Here is an 18,155-nt window from a genome sequence, read left to right on the forward strand (position 1 = left end):
CTTTTGATAGTTTCAAAATTTTGTTATGAAAATTTTGTTTCAATCATGCATAAACTATTGCCAAAATTATCATAAAACTTTTTTTGAGTGTGGTGACAAAGTGAGAATCAAACCTTAAATGTTAAAAGATTGTTCCAGGATCCACCATTTGCAATTTGTTGAAATAATTCAGTGGGTCAGGCTGCATCTGTGAAGGGAAATGAATAATTTACGCTCCAGTCCAGATAAAGGGCCCTGACATGGAATGTTGACTGCCATTTCCTCCAGGTGCTGCCTGACTTGCCACGTTTCTCTAGCAGATTGTTTAATTAACTGGTATTGTATGCAACCTTACAGGTAAGCTAAAGTATTTAATGCCAAGTATTAAAAACTCAAACATTAAATGTAACAATTTTATTTGAAAAAATCTTGTAAAATACAACTTACTGAAAAAATAAAATACAATTGTTTGATTGATCCAACCACAAAATTTCAAATCATTCAAAATCATAAAACATTTACATTTACAAACTTTCAGTATTTATTACATCTCTTTGAAAAATAGATATAAATGTGTAAATACTGAATATTTTGGTCCTTATGGCTGATGCGAAGGGCGAAAGTAGCATGAAGATTGCAACCTGTGTTTCTAGTTAGGAAAAATAATGCAATTTTCAAACTCAAATAAATTGAAAATAAACCTTTCAATGGCAAACAGCACATAACATTAATTTCAAAAGTACCTTACCCATCAGTTTCAATTTACAATTGATTAATAATTGACAAAATTTGAACCTCTGAAGTCAGCAACTATGTTGATTTATTTACTATCGCGGAAACAATGAATAATTGTGTTTGTATTACAGTATCACATTTCAAATGCAACAGTATTATTTGCTTTTAAAAAAAATACTATTAGAATTAAATTCAATATGTTTCAGGATATAAAGGTATTATCACTTTTGCTAGTACATAAATCTGTCTGCAGCCACAGCAAGGCAATGATACAGTAAGAGTTGCATTGCAGATCCTGCTGATTCTTGAACATTAAAGTATAGCTATCTGACCAAACTATTACATCTGAATGTGCATTGGGTGTGGTATTATTTATTCCAAGTGCAAGCCATGTTTTATTAGAGCTTTGGCCACTTCAAAAGTATCTTTTTAATGTTTTTTATCTTTCACTAGTTTTAATGTTAGATAATCTTTCCATGGTAGAAAAACCAGCCTCACAAGTAGATCACCATTCCAGAATCCATGTTCCCTTGTTGCTGATCTCTGCAATGCACAAATACTAGCAGTTATAACATAGGTGCACTTTTACTAATCTGTATGGTTGTCTTCTCTGGTTAACCCGCCAAAAATGAACCAAAACTAAATTCTACAATTAGATGGGGCAGGACGTGGCAAAATTAAATTTTGAAGTTAAACTCAGAACTACATTTACAGTTTACAAAGGCAACTAAACAAAAATCACAAGCAACTTGTTTTACATATTTATCTTTAAAGAAAATGTAAAAATGGAGAAAAAGTATCGAGTTGAAATAAAGATGTAACTGCAGGTTTATCAGCAATCATTCTTAGTTACAGTAATAAGACTTTGAAAATTATTAATCCATTAAGTCAGATTCAGAAAACATTTTAAACAAAAATAAATTGCTATTATCAAAAGAATAAAACTCTGCATTCTTTTCTCCGCTGATGATGCTCGAGTGTTTCTTGCTTTTTTCTTTTCTATGTTAGTAAAATAGTCAATTTAAGAAATACAATTTATAATTAAAGGAGAAAATACCTCTGAAAGAAAATAAACCAATGGCTAATACACCATTCCTTTAAAGTTAATTCTCTTCCCCATGAGCACACAGACATGGAAAAAGTGCTTTACAATAAATACGCAGAGGGTTTCTTCCAACATACTCCATACAGCGATGAAGAAAATGAATACTTAATTGAACACCATTTATGTAGACCAGGAGACAAATGCATGTGTAAATGAACAAATATAAGAACTCTAAAAATATATATTCTTGTGTCTGTATTTAGTTCTGTCATGGGATTTTAAAAACTGTGGCGACGTATTATTTTTTCAGATGCTAGAAGCATAAACACACACGCACAATAACATTCTACTACTATAAACAGATTCTGGTACTTTAGTGCTCTGCTAAATAATATATATTTTTTAGCGTTTAAAATACCAAATTGGGAAAATGCCAACATCCACACTTCCCATAATCATCCATGTGCCTCTCTAATTAACCATCTCGGATAAAATAATCCTTTCAATGCTATCTAGTTTTACTACCAAACAACCAAGTATTTTAAAGTGCTGAAAATTTAGTATGTGATTTTTTTTGTACAAATTGTTAATTGCACAAATCCAATACTCTTCTAAGGCCCATTCTTGAAATTTTGGTTAAAAGAGAAGGGGGGATAAGTGTTTGCAACCTCATTTTCATGTCTTCAATGTGGAGAACATGGCATTGGATCACAGAGATGTTGTTTTTGTAACCATCTTCAATAAGGGAAATAGGCCAGATTTCAGTTACAACAGATGTCTGCCAAAGGAAAGTAATCAACAGGGTCCCCTTCAGCCATTTCCTCTCTGGGCCTGAAGAACTGTTGCATCTACCACAGTTGGATTCCACCCATCTAGAAGGTACAATGGACATGATCTTCAACTCCAAGAGAAATGAATGGAGCAGTATCATTCACTAAAAAAATGGTCTTCTTTTAACTTCACACAGGCTTCAACACCATCAATCTAGTGGGATTAAGGGGCATTCTTTACAAATGTGGCTGCCTATAGAAATTTGGCTGCTTATATTTACTTTATAATGGCAAACAAATGTGACCTGAACAAACAGTACCACACAGAACCAATTGCCATGCAGATTTGTATCAAGCAAGGCCGCACCATTGTACCAACACTTCTCTCAATCTTTTAAACCTCAAGGCTGTACCTCATTCCAACCAGCAAGTGAGAAACTCTTCAACATACAGTATGACCTCTCCAAAATCAAGGTCACCCAATTTCAGCCATCAACCTGTAGTCTGGAGATCAAGTTCCAAATTATCCATTTATTCACCAAAGCTTGCAAAAGAATGATTCTTGCCTTTCCTATCTGCAAAATAGGAATTCCTCTGTCAGATCCATCCCCACTGTATAAATCATTCTTCAACAACGAAAGTCCACAATGAGACCCTAGGAAATGTGGACCATTTCTTATAACTTGGGAACTCCCTTTCAATTACGGCAAAATGATGAAATCCACCATCGCCACCAGTGCACCAACACAGACTTTAAAGAAAGCACATTTAAAAATCAATTCCTCAACACCAGCACAAAGTTCTTCGTTTAATTTGCAGCAGTAACCCCTGCCCTTTGGCAAAATTAATTACCTACAGCATCACCTCAAAGCACTGGAGAAAAATCATCATCTCTGTAAAATCCTCTAAATTAAGTGTCAGTGTGGGCAAACCAATATCAGTGAATTCTGCCACCATTTCCAGCATTGAGGCTGTAATTATTCCAATGGATAAGCCACATTATTCACAAGCACAACATCATAATCACAAACAGACACCTAATTACACACTCTGTCATGGTACGGGGTCACCGAGTGAACAGTGGAAAGACTCAAAGGATGTTATCAAAGTCTCTCTGAAAAAGTGAACATTTCAGTGATTCATCAAAATCATAATGATCATGATCACTCAAAATGAAGGAGTGATATTAAGAACACAGAACTGAAATGGAAGCAATTCATTCCTGAAATCAAAGGACTGCTTGTGAAAATATTATATTGCAACTTCAATGTGCTGAAATGTGGAATTTGCGTCTGTGCTCAATTTCCCAAATGATTCCTTTATTTGCTCTGTAGGAGGTTGAAATAAAAGAGAAAATGGAACAGGTTACTCCTATGCAAAATATAAAAATGTACTGTATTTAATATATAATTTGAGAAATAGAGGATAATGTGTACCTTGGAAAGAAGCAAATTTGATTTTAAAATGTTATTTATTTCAAATGGGCATATGCACATTCTGGTTCTAGACTGCTGAACAGTGAATGTTATGTATTCCACCAGTTTTCATTTAATCACTTTGAGGTTATGTAATTCTGGAAAAAACTTTCCTTTGTATTAAAAAAATATTGAATGAAGCAAATCAATGGTCTATTTGAGCTGGTGAGCATCCGATTATGACACATTGTATAAGAGATAATATTAATTGCACAATTCTTCTCATTCATAAATTGTGGGGATATGAAGAAAGGAATCACGGCTGGAAACAAAGACACATTTCGCACGTATTTGTGAGCTTCTTAAAATGTGCAAAAACAGGATGAACCTAATTTCCTTGTTACATTATCTGAATCTAGTTATTGAGCAGCTTTGTAGCTTTAAATTAAGTAGCCATTGTGGTGTAAACCTACAAAATATCCACGCTAAAACAATTGCAACCGCAACCCATTATTACAGCACAAGACTTCAGTACACTAGCCAAATTAAAAATCAATCTTTAATTAGCTTATTTAATGGCTAAAATGAAAGGTTTTCATAAATACTGCCATTAACAGGTATTTTGTAGTTTACAATAATAATTCATAGATATGTACTGCTGACCCCAGTAGCGCTCGTCCCAGAGGTATTTAAAAAAAAACTGTTTTGGAACTTTATAGCCTCCAAAACTAAATAATGAAAACAAGTCCAAGCAAATTCCTTTTCTTGACTAAACAGTTTATCATAAATCGACCCCTCCCCCACCTTTGCTAATACTGCATCAGACATAAAACTAAACATGTTTTTTTATTGCTTTAAAACAGTAATAAATAGCAAATATCAGCAAAGTGAAGAATTTTCCAGTTAAATCTTGGGAGTCACATTTACAAATTTACTCTTTGTTCAAAGTCTATGAAAGATTAAAACTTAGGTTTTTGATTCTTTTTAAAAAATGCTCTAAATTTGCGCACAATCAGACACATTTTTGATCCAAACCAGCAAAAGATATTTTGCAATTGGCTAATTTCACAAATGGTAGGGGAGGCTCAAGGGCCAGAAGCCTATTCCTGCTCGTATTCCTTACACAATTCATTTCTAATTATGGCATGCAAATTAAAGCAATTAACAGTAGGGTAAATTGCCCTCAGTTTTACAACCTCAAAATATTTCAGAATGGGTAGCTCCTATCCTTGTATGCGGACATTTTAAAGCACCACAAACAGAAATTGAAATTAAAACTTTTGAAAAAATTGTATTGAATATGATCAGTACATTTATCAGAACTTCAGTGTAAACGCTTCATTACTCCAGGAGTCAGATTGATATGCTTAAGAAGAATGCAATAATTACAAAGATTTTGCTGTGTTGATTTAAAAAGTCTTCCATCTTCAGTCTTCTATGACCTCCCTGAGTGACGCCATGTTTTTAAAAAAACACTATATCGTTAAATGTTAGAAACACTCTCACCAGTGCTGCAAGATTAAGTGAGACAGTTGCATACTCTCAGAATTAGAAAATAATCTTCTTGTCAAATCCTTCACTTCAACTTGATTTTCACAACACCTGGCTGTGGTTCTGTAAACCTAAAATAAACCAAGCATGGAATTAAAAAGTAAATAGTTACCAACTGTATACTGTTGCATTTATTATGTAAAATCAGTTAAATTCTAACAAGAAAATTTGTGAACAGGATCAAATAATCGATGTATATTAACACAAATAATAAAAAAGGACAATATTTTGGAATTACTTAATTTTGTTGAATGCTCAGTTTCCTTTTGTAATTGGTATGGTTATCTAGAAATATTAACACCCATACCCCTGAGATCTGACTCATGTACCAACAAATTTTACTGTGAGGCAAAAATCGATCAATAAGAATGGTGTTGAAGCACTTTCAGGGTTTGCAACAAGCATTTACAAGGAGACTAATGTCAAAGCTCCAAAACACACATCAAGTGGAAAAGTTTGGTAATAGTCACTGAGTGAAAGAACAAGATTAGAATGACTAGTTTTGGTAAGGCAAACCTGGGCAGGATTTATGCAGTAAATGGTAGGGAGCGGGGAGTGTTGGAGAAGAGAGAGATCTTGTGGTGCAGATACATAGTTCCATAAAAGTGGCAACACAAGTAGACAGTGTGGTGAAGGCGCTGTTTGACACACATGTTTGACAGGATTTGGGACATCATGTGACAGCTGTCCAAGACATTGATATGGCCTCATTTAGAGTAATGTGTACAGTTCTGGTTGCCCTGCTGTTGGAAGGGGTACAAAAAAAGAGTTACAAGGTTCTTACTCTGGAAGGTTTGAATTATAAAGAGAGGATGGATCTTTTTTCCCTTGAGCATAGCAGGCTGAGGCAAGACCTTATAGTGGTTTATTAAATCATGAGAGCATAGACAAAGTGAATAACCACAGTCTATTCCCCCAGGCAGGGGGGTCTAAAACAAGGTTCAAAGTGAAAAGGGAAAGATGTAAAAGGGACCTGATGGGAACTATTTCCACATAAAGAGTGATGAATGAATGAATGAACTGCCAGAGGAAATGGTAGAGGCAGGTATAATGAAGACATTTAAAAAATCACTTGGAAGGAACACGAATAGGAGCAGTTTGCAGGCATATGGGCCAGGTGCATACAGGTGGGACTAGCTCCATCAGGCAACTTGATTGACATGTTGGGCCAAAAGGCCAGGCTGTATAAGCTCTGCGATTCTAAAAGTTTGGATTTTGAATTCCAAAGTGTAAGAATGAGCACTGGTATGTTACCATTAGACTCACTGTACAACCCCAACCATAACCCCACCTTCACAACAAACTATTATGGACTTTTGGTAGGTTGCACAATACAATACAATACAATATATCTTTATTGTCATTGTACCCAGGGGTACAACGAGATTGGGAATGCGCCTCCCATACGATGCAATAATTTAAGTAATTAACAGCAACCCAACGAAACGAAACAATTGTAACAGTTTTTAGACAGGGTAAAGTGCAAGTTGATCTATGCGTTGTGGCCATCCGGCTCAGCAGGACCGGTTCATAGCAGCTATGGCCCTGGGGATGAAGCTGTTCCTGAGTCTGGAGGTGCGGGCGTAGAAGGCCTTGTATCGTCTGCCCGATGGAAGGAGTTCGAACAGACTGTTGCAGGGGTGTGAAGAGTCTTTGTGGATGCTGGTGGCTTTTCTGAGGCATCGTGTGTTGTAGATGCCCTCCAAGTCTGGTAGCTGTGTTCCGATGGCCCTCTGAGCTCTATGGACTACCCGCTGTAGAGCTTTCCTTTCTGCCTCCGTGCAGCTGAGGTACCACACAGGGATGCCATGCGTTAGGATGCTCTCTATGGTGCAGCGGTAGAAGGTCGTCAGCAGCTGTTGGGGTAGACCAGACTTTTTCAGTGTTCTTAAGTAGAACAGTCTTTGTTGTGCCTTCTTGACCAGCGCAGCAGTGTTATTGGACCATGTTAGGTCCTCCGAAATGTGAGTGCCCAGAAACTTGAAGCTGGACACTCTCTCCACACTGTCCCCGTTGATAGAGATCGGGGCATATTCCCCGTTATGTGACCTACGGAAGTTGATGATCAGCTCCTTGGTCTTGGTGGTATTTAGGGACAGGTTGTTATCCGAGCACCAGTCCGCCAGGTTCTGCACCTCCGCTCTATAGTTTGTTTCATCCCCGTTGGTGATAAGCCCGATCGCCGTTGTGTCGTCTGCAAACTTGACAATGGTGTTGGTGTCGAATGCAGGAACACAGTCGTGTGTGAAGAGGGAGTAGAGCATGGGGCTCAGAACACAGCCCTGTGGTGTGCCGGTACTCAGGGTGATAGTGGAGGACAGGTGCGGGCCCATTCTCACTGCCTGCGGTCGTTCCAGCAGGAAGTCCAGGATCCAATCACATAATGATGAGCTGAGGCCTAGCTGGTGGAGTTTGGTGATGAGCTTGGTGGGGATGACCGTGTTGAAGGCGGAGCTATAGTCTATGAATAGCATCCTCACGTACGTGCCCTGTCTCTCTAGGTGAGTCAGGACAGTGTGAAGAGCCAGAGAGATGGTGTCCTCTGTGGATCTATTTGCCCTGTATGCAAATTGATGTGGGTCCAGTGAGTCAGGGATGCTGGATTTGATGTGTGAGAGGACCAGCCTCTCAAAGCACTTCATGACTATCGGCGTTAGGGCAACCGGGCGGTAGTCGTTCAGGTTGGAGATCTTTGCTTTTTTCGGCACCGGAACTATGATAGCTGACTTCAGGCACTTGGGGACCGTAGCTAGAGATAATGACAGGTTAAAGATCCTGGTGAATACCTCAGCCAGCTGTTCAGCACAGTCCTTCAGTACCCTTCCTTGAACTCCATCCGACCCTTTGCAGAGCGCGTTGTACCTCCTGTGTGTTCAGTTGCAAGACCTGTCCCACCGCCTCGGCTGGGGTTCTTTCACTCAAGGTGGTTTTGCCAGTTTCAAAGCGGGCAAAGAAGGTGTTAAGCTCGTTGGTCAGTGCCATATCGCTGTGCATCAGTTTGTATTATTCTGCACCCAGATAGCTGGATCTCTCTGGATTCCATGCAATTTAACCTTCCAGAATAGCCTGTCATGCAGAACCTTACAAAAGCCCTTGTTGAAGTCCATATAGACAATGTCTACGGCCTTGCACTCTTCAACCTTGTACTTTAGACAAATATATTCAGATTTAATCCATGTTGGGTTGGCATTTGATGTTTTACTTTTAAACAAGCAAAAAGCATGTTTGAGATTGTAATATCTACAGCGATGGGTGGGTTTGGTATGGGGAAAAAAATATTCAGGCCACAGTCGGTTCAAAGTGGTCATGGTCAGATCAGGTTTTAATTTGATATCTTAGAAGACTATATGGATCTCCTATTCTTATCATCATGACAAATTGCAGGAAATAAAGATTTAAAAGTGAATTAACTAAAACAATACTTTTGATTGCCAAGAAAAATGTTGGAAATGTATGCACAGTTCCCGTACCTGAAATTCTGGCGTTTGAGGTAGTCAATAACAACTGGTTTTATACGTGCTATTCCTCCTTGGCTGTGCCGTCCCCTCCCAGTTATGACAGACAGGTAAGATTTACCACCTTTTTGCTGGTGTTCTGAAAATAAAATTTTAATGGTTAAAGGAAATTCTTCAATTAGCAGGAACTAAAAGTCCAGTCAAAAAGTGAACAAACAGTTTTAATGGTCCACTAATTGTTTAAAATGTTATTATAAGAAAGCAATTATTTCTTTAAATTCCTAATTTGATAAATTCAACAGTCATTTAATATCAACTGTTAAAAACTTCAGCTTATGTAGCATTATGTAGGGGTCACCAAGGGCAGCACGATGGCGCAGCAGTTGAGTTGCTGCCTTACAAAGCTAACAGTGCCACAGACCCGGGTTCGAACCTGGCCACGGGTTCTTGTCTCTACGGAATTTGTACGTTCTCCCCATGCCCAACATGGGTTTTCTCAGATAACTTTTTTTTCCTCCCACATTAATTGGCTTGGTATAAATGTAAAAATTGTTCCTGGTGTAGGATAGCTGGGATTGCTGGTCAGTGCAGACTCGGTGGGCCAAAGGGCCTGATTCCGCACTGTATCTCTAAACTAAACTTCAATAGAAATCATAATGAAAATACAAAAATGAGGAAATTCTAACTTTTCACAGAGGTGATAATGCTTAAACGTTATCATTTTTTTTTTCTCTCATTGCAGCCCTGTCCAAACTGTTGCACTCGTCTTACAGCCAACATTATAACACAACGTAACCCCTTCCTATACTGGCATATTCAACTCCTGTAAGACTCTTGGTTGGTTTATTTCAAATCCTAGTTTTCTATCGCAAAACGATTGGCTAAAAATCTTCACACATGTACCTTCATTGCACTGAACAACTCTGCACAGTCAGCAATTTCAGCATTGATACTAATTCACCATTTCTTTCTTCCATGTTCATTGGCCTCCTTTCCTGCTTTAAATTTCTCTTTCCAAATATAAACCCACTCATCCACCTTCACAAATGATTTTTTTTGTCCTTGTCATCTCACATAGCCTTGAACTTTCACTATCTTACTTACAGACAAGGCTAGTTCTGTTCACTTCCTATTCGTATATGCTTTCATTGGTGACACTGGTACTGAGGTCGTGAAAAACACAATAAACTACAAATCATCTCTACCAATTTCTTCCACAATGAGACGGAGACGGAGTTTCTTCCCACAGGCCATCAGGACTGTTAACTATTATAACTCCAGCGACTAAATTTTCTTTTCTGTATTAATTTTAATTTATATGCTGTAATCGTAATTTTTTTTGTTGCACAATCCACATTCATTGCCACTTTCATTTCACTGCACATCGTGTATGTGTATGTGACAAATAAACTTGACTTGACTTGATCTGGCTCTGGAGAAAAACTCAGTCCAATTTCACTTACAACAAAATTACACTTGACCAGCTTTTGCCCCCACCCTTTCTACCCCCCATGCACAACTTCTGCATTAACTGATTTGCTCAACTCCATCCAGAATTCCACTTTAGAAGAAGGGTCCTGAGCCAAAACGTCACCTATCCATGATCTCCAGAAATGATGCCTGACCCACTGAGACACATGAACACTGTGTTCTTTTGTGTGAACCAACATCCGCAGTTTCTTGTTCCTCCACTTTTTATTGCCTAGATCACATTAAAGCTTTACACTCTTTCATTCTGGAAACTTTTCCTGTATGGCCCTATGCTCTGCTCTTAACTCCTGTGGACAGATATGGGATAAAATCAGTTTTAGCCTTTCAACACCTGATTCAACTGGACCACATGAAACAAAATTGGGCTCTATCCTCATCAATTTCTTATTTTTCCAGCATCACCCTAGAATGCAAATATAATTATTATCTTATCTCAAATGCAAGCCTCTCCTCTGCAAATTCATAGTCATAGAGACTTATAGAAATACAGCACTAAAACAGACCCTTCTGTCAACAGATTTCCCACTGACCATCAACCATTTGCACTAATCCTACATTAACCCTATTTTTACTTTCCTCACCTTCTCATAATCTAAACAAGACTTTACCTACATACATAGTGGAATCTACGGTGATCAATTAATCTACCAGCCTGCACATCTTTGGGATATGCAAGGAATCCAAATCTCTCAAAAGAAACCAAAGTGTACAAAGGGCGAACGTGCGAACACCACGGAGATGGTACCCAAGGTCAGGATTGAACTCGGGTCTCTAGCAACGTGAGGTTGTGGCTCGACTATTTACAGCACTGTGCCAGATTCAGTTTCATCTAATTCCTCATGTGATAATGTTGAAGTTTAATCAGTTCAACCTCCAAATTCAATTTGTATTCATTTATTCACTTTTCAGATTGTAGGTTTCAGGGTCAAAGTAATTGGGCTTGAAAAGGTAGTAGGACTGTGGAGAATCCTTCTCAAGTTTGGCTACAAACTTCAGTATTGGACAAGGGAATATTTACAAATGGTAGATTTCCCCAAAGACATTTTGACCTCAGAAAACTCAAGTAACAAATCTTAAAAGCTGGCAGGGGGTATGGAAAATTAGCATTTTTTCAAATGAGCAATTGTGTTTGCGAGTGGTGTCTCTCCGAGATCTGGTTTTCAGGTTTCAACTAATCATTGTATTTATACATACCCAGGTTTGTCACTAGAATGAAGAAATCTATCATAGGAACCAATATTGATCGATACATTAACCTGAAAATGATTTATTAAGAAAATGGATAAAACTGGATTTAAATGCAGCCACATATGAGATAATCCTCTTTGGCTATAAGCATGACAGTAGTTCTCATGGCTTTGTTCTATTTATATAAAGCTTTTAACAAAGCAAAAACATTCCAAAATGGTTTTGAACAATTTGTTTTCTAATCTGTCCACCACAGGCCTGTGAACAACCTTAAATGAGGTGGACACACGAGTAAACGTTGTTGTTTGTGGGTATACCTATGTTTACTGTTTACACCTGGAAGCTTTATATGACAACGGCAAAGATAAATGAAGCAAAGAAAAGAGAGGGAGAAGTTCAGAGTTTTGTTCTGTCATTTCAAGTTGATTAACAGTTATACTGCTAACCATACATGTTACGAGTAACCTACCGTTAATCTTCTGGAATAGCACTTCCTCCAGGCAATGCAGGGCTTCATCCACATGAAGGCCATGAAGATCTAAGACATTTTGCGGAAGTAAGGACGTGTTCACTTGTTTAAAAATTTTTATAGCAGCCCTGTGGTTGGCTTCTTTCATCTTTTCACCATGAAGATGACCCTTAAAATATTGGATAAAACTCAGTCAAAACACTACAAATCCAGTTCCTGATCAAGTAAAATGATATTTTCAATATAAAATGCCAGGTGTAATTGCAGTAAATGCAACTTGGTTTCTCAAAGCAAGCATACGTTCAGTACAAAACTTTGATACTCACCAAAATTATGTATTTAGCACACCTAGTGTGAACATTAATTTCAATTCCAAGCAAATTGATCCTGATAAATTTATACTCAGATACATTTCATCCAACAAATGCATGGATTATTTTGCGATGGCTCAGTGGTTAAATGCACTTGGTAAGTGCACTAAGGATTTTGACCAGGAATACCCCTTGCTTCATGTTTTAGTCTCTACTGAGATAGCTGATTCAGCCATAACTGGTAGAGGGATTGGGGAAGTATACCTGACATGTATACAATGAATGATGTTGACATTGCCAAGGGAAAAATTGAAAGTGGTCAACCAAAGCAAGAGCAATTAATCTGGGTGTTTTAAACAGATTTGAATGGAAATCAGAGGACATCGCACATTTCTATCCTGAATCTAGAATACCATGTGTCATTCTGCTTGGCAAGAAACAAAGAAACATTAATGTTCTAGAGGCAGTCTAGAAAGACCCCAAAATGTGATCCCCAATGTAAAAGGAAATGAGAGAATCTGACTATTGAGCCCAAACAGCTGGTAGCTCAGGAGTTACCTTATAGAAGTATACTAGAGTAAATGTACAGGAAAGGAAATCCAGAATATTACAATTTAAATTGAACGAGGCAAGATAAGCTCCACTAAAATAAGGTATGACTCAAAGTCACTAAGCTCAAGTCCACTTTAGCCACTCAAGCACATTATATTTCAAACACAAGAATGCCAATTTGTCTAAAAACACAAGAATGGCTATTTGTCTAAAAACAATTACGGAAAAAGTTTCTGCTGCAAGGAAAGGCATGCAAGATTTTGAGTTGAGTAGAGATGGATCTAATAGATATTGCAAATTTTCTTGTGACTTAACTATTGCCGGTGGGTGGCATGGTGGTGAAGCGGTTAGTACTGCTGCTTAGGGGTATTCCTGGTCTGTACCCATTCTCAGATGCTACTTTGCAAATGTTTATTTGTTCTCTGTGTAACCGCATGAATTTCGTCTGGTGCACCGATTTCCACTGATGTTCCAAAGATGCATTGGCATGTAATTTGGCTACTGTAATTTAGCTCTTTGTGTAGGAAAACGGCATAAAGAACAAATGGGAGTCGATGGGCATATCCAAGAGATAATAAGTTGCAGGGGTACCAGGAAATATGTAGAAGGGAAATGGGAGGATTGGGATTACCCTTCTGGGAACTGGCAGGTACCTGATGGGTCATTGGCCTCGGTCAATGTTTAACATAACTTGAATGACAAAATATAAAATGAGAACTTGATCAAGTTCAGAAACATTGGCAAGTCTGCAATCTCAGAACATAGAACTTGCACATGTTTTCCTCTACAGAATAAGAAAGGGAAAGCATCCTACTTCATTTCAGAAAATTTAATGCGGTTTCAGGACATAAATATTTAAGAGTAATATTTTTCAAATGTTAGCATGTTTTGTTAACATACTCCCAATGTTCTATGGAAAAGATCCAGTTCATCTGGTTATTATCATGTTCAAATTTTTTTAAAGAATGTTTGAAGTTAAAGAAAATACTTTTTATAAATTACAACTAATGTCCTTGATATTGAGGGCAAATGACATGTTAATTTCACTGCTTGAAATTGCTGTTGTTGCAACAGTGAAAAGTTTTCAAAATCACTGCATTTTACATGCATAAGACTAGTGATGCAGGAAAATCTTGAACTAAACTTCCAAAATGAAATTAACCCTTTTTTTTAGTTCTGCTCAGTTTGCTCAAAAGATCCAGTTCCAATTTCACCTGTAATCATCTTACTGGATCTCCATTTTCTTTTCAAACAGATCCACTATATCAGGTAGACACAAAATGCTGGAGTAACTCAGCAGGACAGGCAGCCTCTCAGGAGAGAAGCAAAGGTTGACTTTTCGGGTCGAGACCCTTCTTCAGACTGATGTCAGGGGAGGGGGCGGGACAGAGATAGAATGTAGTCGGAGACAGTAAGACTGGTGGAAGAACTGGGAAGGGGGGGGGAATGGAGAGAGAGCGAAAGCAAGGGCTATTTGAAGTTAGAGAAGTCAATGTTCATACCGCTGGGGTGTAAGCTAACCAAGCGAAATATGAGGTGCTGCTCCTCCAATTTGACCTGGACCTCCCTCTGACAATGGAGGAGGCCCTGGACAGAAAGGTCAGATTAGGAATGGGAGGGGGAGTTAAAGTGCTGAGCAACTGGGAGATCAGGTAGGTTAAGGCGGACTGAGCGGAGGTTTTCGCCGAGCCTGCGCTTGGTCTCGCCGATGTACAGAAGTTGACACCTGGAACAGCAGATACAGTAGATGAGGTTGGAGGAGGTGCAAGTGAATCTCTACCTCACCTGGAAAGACTGTTGGGGTCCTTGGATTGAGTTGAGGGGGGTGGTAAAGGGGCAGATGTTGCATCTCTTGCGGTTGCAGGGGAAAGTACCTGGGGAGGGGGTGGTTTGGGTGGGAAGGGTTGACCATGGAGTTGACCATGGAGTTGCGGAGGGAACGGTCTCTGCGGAAAGCAGAAAGGGGTGGAGATGGGAAGATGTGGCCAGAAGTGGGATCCCGTTGGAAGTGGCGAAAATGTTTGAGGATTATATGCACATTGTCTGCTGTATCAGGTTACTCTCACCCCAAAGGTTCTCCAATAGGATGGCACTTGTTGTGATATTGTAGGGACTACTTTGTTGTATCCCAAGGACTACTTTGTTTGCCTGTGTAGTAATGTGTATATAAGGTAATGATGTGATTAGGTGGCCACTCTGGTTCCAGGTGGGCACGGAATAAACAGCTTGGAGTTGAGCTCCAGCAATGTAACCTTTTACACACGTGTACTTGTGGTCCGTCCAGAGTCACTAAAGGTACCACAGGTACCGGACCACGAAGTACACCTACGGAGGTGTGCGTCGACCGGAGGAGACCCGGAGGAGACCGACACCCACGGAGGTGTGCGGCGACCGGGGGAGACCGACACCCACGGAGGTGTGCGGTGACCGGGAGAGACCGACACCCGCGGAGGTGTGCGGCGACCAGGGGAGACCGACACCCGCGGAGGTGTGCGGCGACCGGGGGAGACCGACACCCACGGAGGTGTGCGGCGACCGGCGGCGACCGGAGGGACCGACCACCCGCGGTGGTGCGGCGGCGAGTAAGGCCGAGGCACTGCATACTCACCCAGGCGCAGCGACCGGAGAGTCGGGACGGCCCTGGGCCCGAGGCAGCGGCAGCGCGTTCGAATGTGAGCGGCAGCAGCCGGGAGCACCTGTGGGCGGGGCCAGCACGCACCGCAGCCAAGGCCCGATCGCACTGCGATTACAGCAGTGGGAGCCCAGCAGTGGGAGCTGCATAGTGAGCCCAGCAGCGGGAGCTTTATAGTGAGAGCCCAGCAGTGAGAGCTCAGCAGTGGGAGTCCAGCAGTGCCAGCCCAGCAGTGGGAGCTGCATAGTGAGAGCCCAGCAGTGGGAGCCCAGCAGTGCCAGCCCAGCAGTGGGGGCCAGCAGTAGGAGGCCAGCAGTGGGAGGCCAGCAGTGCCAGCCAAATCATGGTGGTGGAGCATCTAGAGCCTACACTACGTTTGATCTCCACAGCAAGTCTTCTGGAGGGGAAGATATGGAACAAAATGAATATTTTGTGTTAATGATCTGTGTAATGATCTGTGTACTGAAAACTTAATGTATTATATTTGATGCTCTGGTATATATATGTATATATCTGTGGAGTGACCACCCGGAGATGAGTGACCACCCGGAGATGAGTGACCACCCGGAGATGAATGACCACCCGGAGATGAGTGGATAGAAATGAGAAATTGTACGGGTAAAAAGACCCTAATGGGAGTTATCTATAGGCCCCCAAACAGTAGCCTCGACATAGGGTGCAAGTTGAATCAGGAGATAAAATTGGCGTGTCAAAAATGTAATGCTACGGTGGTTATGGGAGATTTCAACATGCAGGTAGACTGGGAAAATCAGGTTGGAAATGGACCCCAGGAAAGAGAGTTTGTAGAGTGCCTTCGAGATGGATTCTTAGAACAGCTTGTACTGGAGCCTACCAGGGAGAAGGCAATTCTGGATTTAGTGTTGTGTAATGATCCTGATCTGATAAGGGGACTAGAGGTAAAAGAGCCATTAGGAGGCAGTGATCACAACATGATAAGTTTTACTCTGCAAATGGAAAGGCAGAAGGGAAAATCGGAAGTGTCGGTATTACAGTATAGCAAAGGGGATTACAGAGGCATGAGGCGGGAGCTGGCCAAAATTGATTGGAAGGAGGCCCTAGCAGGGAAGACGGTAGAACAGCAATGGCAGGTATTCCTGGGAATAATGCAGAGGTTGCAGGATCAATTTATTCCAAAGAGGTGGAAAGACTCTAAGGGGAGTAAGAGACACCTGTGGCTGACAAGGGAAGTCAGGGACAGCATAAAAATTAAGGAGAGGAAGTATAACATAGCAAAGAAGAGTGGGAAGACAGAGGATTGGGACTCTTTTAAAGAGCAACAAAAGTTAACTAAAAAGGCAATACGGGGAGAAAAGATGAGGTACGAGGGTAAACTAGCCAATAATATAAAGGAGGATAGCAAAAGTTTTTTTAGGTACGTGAAGAGGAAAAAAATAGTCAAGGCAAATGTGGGTCCCTTGAAGACAGAAGCAGGGGAATTTATTATGGGGAACAAAGAAATGGCAGACGAGTTAAACCGTTACTTTGGATCTGTCTTCACTGAGGAAGATACACACAATCTCCCAAATGTTCTAGGGGCCGGAGAACCTAGGGTGATGGAGGAACTGAAGGAAATCCACATTAGGCAGGAAATGGTTTTGGGTAGACTGATGGGACTGAAGGCTGATAAATCCCCAGGGCCTGATGGTCTGCATCCCAGAGTACTGAAGGAGGTGGCTCTAGAAATAGTGGAAGCATTGGAGATCATTTTTCAATGTTCTATAGATTCAGGATCAGTTCCTGTGGATTGGAGGATAGCAAATGTTATCCCACTTTTTAAGAAAGGAGGGAGAGAGAAAACGGGTAATTATAGACCAGTTAGTCTGACATCAGTGGTGGGGAAGATGCTGGAGTCAATTATAAAAGACGAAATTGCTGAGCATTTGGATAGCAGTAACGGGATCATTCCGAGTCAGCATGGATTTACGAAGGGGAAATCATGCTTGACAAATCTACTGGAATTTTTTGAGGATGTAACTAGGAAAATTGACAAGGGAGAGTCAGTGGATGTGGTGTACCTCGACTTTCAGAAAGCCTTCGACAAGGTCCCACATAGGAGATTAGTGGGCAAAATTAGGGCACATGGTATTGGGGGTAGGGTACTGACATGGATAGAAAATTGGTTGACAGACAGAAAGCAAAGAGTGGGGATAAATGGGTCCCTTTCGGAATGGCAGGCAGTGACCAGTGGGGTACCGCAAGGTTCGGTGCTGGGACCCCAGCTATTTACGATATACATTAATGACTTAGACGAAGGGATTAAAAGTACCATTAGCAAATTTGCAGATGATACTAAGTTGGGGGGTAGTGTGAATTGTGAGGAAGATGCAATAAGGCTGCAGGGTGACTTGGACAGGTTGTGTGAGTGGGCGGATACATGGCAGATGCAGTTTAATGTAGATAAGTGTGAGGTTATTCACTTTGGAAGTAAGAATAGAAAGGCAGATTATTATCTGAATGGTGTCAAGTTAGGAGGAGGGGGAGTTCAACGAGATCTGGGTGTCCTAGTGCATCAGTCAATGAAAGGAAGCATGCAGGTTCAGC

The 18,155-nt window shown here is 40.4% G+C and overlaps 1 protein-coding gene across 1 annotated transcript in view; it reads right to left on the reverse strand.

The window, feature by feature from the left end:
* Positions 1-346: 346 nt before the first annotated feature.
* n4bp2 (NEDD4 binding protein 2) overlaps positions 347-18,155 on the reverse strand; it is a 66,574-nt gene continuing 48,765 nt past the window's right edge. The window contains exons 14-16 of the mRNA XM_078399634.1: positions 12,099-12,267; positions 8,966-9,089; positions 347-5,566 (exon numbers count right to left, since the gene is read on the reverse strand). Of these exons, the coding sequence (XP_078255760.1) occupies positions 5,521-5,566; positions 8,966-9,089; positions 12,099-12,267 (339 nt within the window). The 3' untranslated portion in view covers positions 347-5,520. The remainder of the gene's footprint in view (positions 5,567-8,965; positions 9,090-12,098; positions 12,268-18,155) is intronic.

Source organism: Rhinoraja longicauda, chromosome 1 (genome assembly GCF_053455715.1).
Source record: "Rhinoraja longicauda isolate Sanriku21f chromosome 1, sRhiLon1.1, whole genome shotgun sequence".
Taxonomy (NCBI): domain Eukaryota; kingdom Metazoa; phylum Chordata; class Chondrichthyes; order Rajiformes; family Arhynchobatidae; genus Rhinoraja; species Rhinoraja longicauda.